Here is a 7,567-nt window from a genome sequence, read left to right as displayed (position 1 = left end):
GCCTAAGATAGTCCGCAATAATTAGCCGTATATATTGGGGCATACGCCACCAGACCAAAGCGTCTCGAATTACAGGCCACGGAAGAGAGTTAAAGGCATTACGGATGTCAAGAGAGACCGCAACACAGACTCCTCTCCTCGACAACGATCGGGACACAATCTCCTCCAGAGCCGCCACTGCATCGCAAGTTGATTTTCCCCGACAAAACCCAAACTGACGGGAAGAGAAACCACCACTTGCATCAACTTGAGCCAACATCCTCCGTGCAAGGATTCTCTCATAAAACTTGCCAATCTCATTCAGCAGACACAGCGGACGATATGACGACNGGAGGCCATGAGGTTTACCCACCTTGGGCACCAGAACTAACCGCGCCCTCTTCCAATGCCACGGGAAACAGCCCTGCAGAAGGCACGCATTCAAACAGTCCTGCAGCCTGTTAGGGGCCACAGACAGCAAGACCAGCAAGACTCTGACCGTAATACCATCCGGACCCGGCGCCGAATTAGGTTTTTTACTGTCTTTAATCGCTGCTTTTATTTCATCCATAGTAATAGGATCAACATCCACTAGATTCGGACCGAGAAGAGTGCAGGGCGCTTCAGCGCCAATGTATTTTGGGAACAGCCCCTCAACCACTCTGGTAATAGTACGGATCTCCATCTTTTCCGTTACAGCCAATGACCGCGGCTTGACTTGTTGCACAACCACCTGGTATGGTCTCCCCCAGGGGTCCCGCTCCAACGTAGCCATCAATTCCTTCCAAGCCGCCGACTTGGCTTTTGTAATGGCTGTCCTCAAATGACGCTGNGCTTTCCGTAAGGACACCCTGGAGATTTCTGCGTCAGTAATGTTTTGTCGACGCCTAAACTTGACCATCTTGCGTCGAAGAGAGGTACATTCACGGCGCAGCTCAGCAAGTTCATTATTTTACCAGTACATTTGTCTCCTAGTGGATTGTCTTTTACATCGCGGAGCCGCAACGTCACAAGCCTCGGTAAGAAGATCGGTCAGACTATTAGCCGCAACATCAGCCTCACAGTTAGGTGGTTGCGAGCAAAGCCAATCTTTTAGGATAAGAGATGCCGACAGAAGATNCTGGTCAAGGTTTTTGGTTGACCATCTTGGGAACAACTCTTTGGGTATTCCTTCAGAGGGAGGTGCTTTAGAGTGTTTTGTCTTGACAACAAACTGAATCAAGGCATGGTCCGAAAGAGTTTCAGCATCCGCAACAACCTGCCATTCTGCAATTTTATGGGCAGTTTCAGAACTACTCCATGTCAAATCAACGATNGATGTCCCCTGTGGTCTAATGCACGTCGGCGCTGTACCCCGGTTGAGAAGGACAAGATCTAAGGACGACGCCCAGTCCTCTACGCTATCACCACGAGCATTTGTATAAGCAGATCCCCAACTAACCGACGCGGCGTTAAAGTCTCCCGCAATCACAACTGGGGAAAGACTTATGCCCCGTATGCCGTCAGCTATTTGGTCGAGACGCTGATCTAGATCGGCCCTAAGCTCATTAGGTGGGAAATACACGCTATACACATAAAGTGCACCAATACGTGCAGCCACGTAATTCTCACCACTTTCCACCGAAATCACTTCCAGAGGGCAGTTTTGTGGGGACCAATAAATTGCCGCACAGTTGTTAAGGTCGCTGAACCATAACGGCGTCTTCGGAACGGAATGCGGCTCCGCAATGCACGCGATGGACGAACCCGTCTCCATCATCCATTGAAGCAGCATATTTTGCGCGCCCCAGGAGTGGTTCACATTCAGCTGCACTATGCGCATGGCTCTGTGTTCATGGGACCCTCNTGCCCAGCATCCTCAATAGTGTCAACCACCATGTTGTTCCGAACTTCCTTAGGAGGACTTTTTTCCGNACTGGGGCCGCGCGAAATTCTCCGTCCATCCTGAACACCCATGACTCTCCTAGCCGAGCATCCTTCCGAGCCCACTCTATGAGTCAAAGTTTGTCCTCTTGACGCACAGACCGGACATCGAATCCTGTTGGAGCAGGAACTCGCCTTATGCCCCTCTTCTCTACACCTGTAACACAGTGTGCTCCTGTCTTCCGAGCTCGGGCATGTTGCCTTCACATGTCCGAACTCTAAACACCGGAAGCACTGCAGCCTTCTAGGGGGCAGTAGAATAACTCGGGCAGATGTCCAGCCGAGCCTAATCCTACCAGCCTTTGCAAGCTTCTGCACCGCATCAATGGGGCATTGCAGCCAAACCCCGAAAAGCCCGCTAAACAAGGGTCTCACTTGTCCAAGTCGGATGTCGCTCTTAGAACAACTACCCACGGATGCAGCTTTCTCCAAGATCTCGTTCTCCGCTACTGAGTCGTCAAAACCGATGATTCGGACCTCTGCTCTTTTGGAAGNNATAGTAATACGAGCCTCGTCTCCCATAGCCTCCTGGAGTTTAGCCTGTAGTTGGCGCGCCTTATCTTTACTATCCCTACCAGGGATTTGGATAAGTAAACCGCCTGCTACATCTTTTCTAAGGCGGGTATCACCAAGCTTTAGGCTATCCAAATCTACCTCGCGTCGAGCTTTTTTTATAATGTCCGCGTAAGACGTCTTCCCATCCTGGACTCGTATCGCTACCGCCACAGAGCGGGGTGGTCTAACACGAAGGAGTCGCTGTCCCAGTTTGGTACTGTTTCGCCTCTGAGATTGCCGCTGATTTGTGGAAGTATTTCGGACTGCACTTTCCATCCTAGTGCTACGTGTCCTACGTCGTCGACGGCGAGGACCAGCTACCGTCCAATCCGATTCGCTGGCCGTATTGACGTCAGACCTTCTTGCATCTTCGGAGAGAAGCCTTCTCAATGACTCCCTTTCCTGCAGCCTTGGAGGCTCTCTCATTCTCTTTCTCTCTCTTTCTCTTTCCACTGCACGGCGCAGAATTCCAGTGGCAGGGAAGGACCCACGTTCCCGTTGCGGAGGTATACGCTGCCGAGCTCTCTCCTCACACACTCCGTGCTGGATGGCGGCAGGTCTACTACCCGCCGGAAGCGAAGCACCAGCAAACAACGGCAGGTCAGNAGGGGACGTTGCGGAGTCCTTTACCTGCTTAGGAAGGCCTCCTAAGGTCAGCGTAACCGCTGCCGTCGTCGGGACTCGAAGGCGAGGACACCTCACCTTCGCCTTCTTCTTTTCTTTTGAGAGAGGAGGAGGGCGAGCACTCACTCCTTCCCTCGTGGTAACTTGCCCTGCTCTTGCCCCAGAATCTGGGGCCTTAGAGGAAGAACGCGCTGCGGCTTTGGCTGGTGCCTTGGCCGCCCGCTTGCTCTTCCTACCTACAATCTTTGACCACGTCTCTTTGCTACTGCTCGGAGACGGGTCGATAGGTTGTCTTCCCGCAGCAGAAGAGAAGCGGGAACCCCCGGCCTTAGCCGAAAGTGGTGCCACCCCTCTCCCCTTGCCGCTCTTCCCGCTCTTTGAGGGAGCGGGCTTAGCGGCCTTTACTCCCTCGCAGCGACTCTGAGGCCTCTCTGGCAGGAGGGCCTCCAGCTTTCGGTCGATGAGAGCCTCGATCTTCTTAAGAAGATCGCCCTCACCGACCTCTTTCTGTCCTTTAGCAGGACCCGGGGGCAATGGCGGAGGCATGCGGACTTTAGCCTGCAATGCCTCCACCTTCCCTTGCAGTCTCGTCACCTCGGCCCTCAACTCCGCGTTCTCGGAATGAGTCCGAGACGGAGTCGGAACGATGAGGGTGTTCGGGTCTGCCCTCATTCTTCCATCCAAGAACTCCAGGATAAACCTGGAGTTCCTTGTTGCTTCGCGGAGGGCCTTAACGGCAGTGCCTTTAAGGTTTTTGGAGGTGGTGGCCACTTTGTCCACCACCTCCAATTCCGCCCAAACCCGGCCAGCNATGCTCCTTGCATCAAGCAACGCTAGCTCGTCCTCCAGATTAGGAGGTGTATCTCGCAGATACGTCCTCCTTAATCTCCGGATGGACTCCGTGTCCGAGGGACGACCGGACATCTCCGAGCCTGTGTCCGTTTCGCCAACAGGCGGCCACCCGGTCTCCGCCTGCTGGCGCTTTCTTTCTGCGTGTCGCAAAGCACGCAGCTTTTCTCTCACCTTCCCAAGGTCCACAAAAAGACAATGAGTCGGCGGACGTCCACGCCTCTCCACATATGCCTCCGCNTCTTTGCCCTCCAGGGAGGGCGCCGGGGAAAGAGGCACATCATCCTCATCCTCACTGGTAGGTAAGGGAGTTCTTAAGAACGACTCCATAGAGTCAGACGAGGAGTCTCTCGCCCTACCCCTCAACCGATGTCCTGGTATAGCCATGGCACCGGTTCTTGCAGGCACTGTTTCTCCCGATGGGCCTGCGGTGCACCCATCGGGTAGCTCTGCGTCTGATGACGACGGGACAGAAGCAGGGACCATACCCCTCTCTCGCCGGGCCCTGGGTGTCCGATTACCCTGGGCCGGTAAGTCTTTGCTGTTCTCTTGGCTTGCCATTATGATCAAGAGAGGTGGTTTTATTTTGGACTTATAACCTGTCCTAGAACGATTGCTTTCACAGCGGCTAACGAGCCCGNCCTGCCCGGATTTGAAGTCAGGGTTTACTCCCCTATCTCAGTTGTCCCCGTTTTTGGGGGCTAACGGAGCTGAGAACTCCGGGTTTTTGTTCAAGGTTTTCCTTCCTCTATTCCCACTCTTAGTACGGGAGCTCGGTGAGTGGCCCTTCCGAGCATGGGTGACCCTACCAAGGACTCAAAAGAGTCTACGCCGGCATGGCCCCTTCACTTCACCGCTCCCAAGCCCGGGCACCACAACAAGGTGGTGGGAAATCGCCAGGGAACCTAACCTTTTTTTTTTTTTTTTTATTTACGCAGGGGAAATGCATTTATGCACACTCTGACCCAGACTAAGTGTGGGCCAGGGTAGTGTGGGACTCACCCCACCAATGCGCACCCCGATGGGGAATACCCACTAAAACCCCTGCAGTGTCCACCTTCCGCCTTTTTTGGGCTGCCCCGGTACCTCGATTTAGAACAATCCAGAAACAGCCCGAAATATAGGCATGGGGACTTTCGCCCCCTTACACCTTCAAATGGAGGAGCAAAGCTCCTCCACGATTGGGGGAAGGGGAGACACAGCCCCTCCCTTGCCGTCTGCAGGCCGAGTGCAATGAGGGGGAAACCCCTCTTGGCCTCAAGTCAAACGCCGAAGCGGACTTGACCCCATGATAGTAATTTTGACCTCTCTAGTGTCTCAAAACGCGAGACAAAAAGGAGGTCCTCCCTCCACACTACGCCCAGTAACCGCTGAGTTGAGCCCAGAGCTCAAAAGAACGGGGACCGGTCCTCCATCTAACACCGCCTGGACTCAAAAAAAGAGACCAGGCGCTACCCTCTATTATATCTGGTGCTTAACGCACCAGATATACGGAGGAGCGGCTTCCCGGATCTTTATATCGGAGCCAGGGAGAACCGCATCCTCCTTACCCTCGTCAGGGTTTGTTAACGGGCACGGGAGCCGATGGCCGAGCACCGGGCTCCGCCCATTCAGTGAGAGGACTCCCGGCCCGACTTCTCACAGAGGGGACACCCCTCATCCTCTGTACAGCCGGCCGCTCTGTGCCCCGGCCGACCACAGCGATAGCAAAGATCACTGCGGTCGACCTCGCTGGGGTACACAGCCCTGCAGTGCCCAGGCTGGAAACACTTGTAACTCTGCAGGGAGCGGGGGCGGAGTGCTCGCACCCTCACTATCACCCAGCCCACCGGCAATTTTCCTGCTTTAATCGTTTTGGCCGCTACCTCAACTGGGCAGCGGACCAAGGCGACTCCACCCACGGACTGGGAGCGACGCAGGGATACTACCCTAACGCCACTCCCGCCACCAAACTCTGTCGCAAACTCTTTGCGGAGGTCGTCCTCCGTGGTGAACTCGTCCAATCCCGAAACTAGTATCTCCACGTTTCGGGACNGACGAGCTACACTGACTCCTTCAGGGAGAGCCTCTTTTAACTTGGTGGCGAGGAGGTCCGCCTTGGATTTGCGGTCCTCCCCTTCCACCTCCAACAACAAATGCCCCTCCAGGGTCCGACGGATTCTGGAGACGCCCGCCGACCTAGGGTCCACCTTATTCCTCTCGTCTCGAAGGACTTGGGCATACGACATACCCTCCCCCTCGAGACGCAAGGTGACCGCTTCAGTACGCGGGAGTACCCCGCGAGGCGGCCGCTGGCTTGACAAGGGCGGGGTCAAAGGAGGAGAAGGCTCTCCTCGACCGGCACCAGCGGTCGTCCCCTTACCCTTCGTATGCGCCTTGGTTCCCCTTACCGCCTTCTCCTTTTTTTTCTCCTTCGTCTTCTTTCTCTTTTTCTTCTTCTTNTTCTCCTTTTCCTCCGCCTGTGCCCTAACAGGAACAGGCGGTAAAATAGGAGTCCTACTAACAGAGGGAAGCCGTCTCGGGAGCTCCCGCTCCAAAAGTTTTTGGAGCTCCTCCGAGACGGTGCACCGCACTACTCTCTCAATCTCCTCCAGCCACGAGGGAGGAATCTGACTCCCCCCCTGACTGGAGTGGAGCATGTAGCTCCTTCCGGCCTCGGCATGGAGACGTCGGCGATGGCACGCACCAACGTTTCCATGCTTTCGTGAAGCGCGTGAAGCGACCGGGAGGCCTCATTATGGGCCTCCTCGATCGCCGCACGCGCCTCCACAACACCCTNCTTAATCTCCTTGAGGCCAGCAAGGCAGGAGATATTACCCTTATCAAAATCCTCGCTGACCTGGAGGATGGCTTCCGTAATTTGTCGCTCAGAGGCCACCTGCCCCCGAGCAACTTTTTCTACTACATTGGCCATGTTGGCGACACCTCTCTTGATGTTGTCAACAGACTCACGGAGAGGGGTGCATCGAGTTCGGAGCTCCACAAGACCTGATATGATCTTATCCCGGAGCTCGCTCGGCCTGCCCGCTTTCTCCTCCCTGGACATTTTGGAGCGACGACAAAGTCGCTCCCAAAGTTCGTCCAGGGAGTCAGCCACATGATCAAAAAGGGCGACGATGCCCATCGTAGCGAGGGAGCAATCGGCCGCCCCCGTACCCTCTTGAAGAGCCCACTCAAGACTTTTGTCGGCTTTCTTCTTATCGCGCGGCTTCTCTGTAACGGCGATAGCAGAATGTCCGGAGAGGCCCGCCGTCAACCCTTCCTTCTGCCCTTAGCTGGATAACGACGCGGCGAGAGCAGGGACAGTACTCCTACCGTGCCGGCCCCTGAGTGTCCGATCACTCTGGGGCAGTAAGTATTTCTTTGTTTTGCTGTCCATCATATATTTTCTACTTATTTGGTTTAACATCGGTGTTTTCCTTCACCTAGATCGGTTGGTAAACAAAACCTAACGAGCCCGATTTGCCCGGGGGTTGAAGTGCTTTTAAGGCGGCACTCACTCGCCTTTGACGTGGATACTTCCTCAGGTTTAATGGAGCACTTTATAGGCCGCTCCCTTCCCACAGGAGCAACCACCCCACCCTCAGTATCCCCCGCTGTTTGTCCGCAACTGCTTATTCCCCCCAAAGGGGTTATT

General features: G+C 54.8%; 1 protein-coding gene across 1 annotated transcript; it reads right to left on the bottom strand.

The window, feature by feature from the left end:
- Positions 1-931: 931 nt before the first annotated feature.
- Positions 932-1,735, bottom strand: LOC109861414. The gene has a single exon (XM_020441050.1). It carries the CDS (start codon positions 1,733-1,735, stop codon positions 932-934), a length of 804 nt encoding a protein of 267 aa, XP_020296639.1.
- Positions 1,736-7,567: the final 5,832 nt, after the last annotated feature.

Source organism: Pseudomyrmex gracilis, unplaced genomic scaffold, assembly GCF_002006095.1.
Source record: "Pseudomyrmex gracilis isolate BER0280 unplaced genomic scaffold, ASM200609v1 scaffold_745, whole genome shotgun sequence".
Lineage (NCBI taxonomy): Eukaryota > Metazoa > Arthropoda > Insecta > Hymenoptera > Formicidae > Pseudomyrmex > Pseudomyrmex gracilis.
This window is presented reverse-complemented; position numbering and strand designations above follow the sequence as displayed.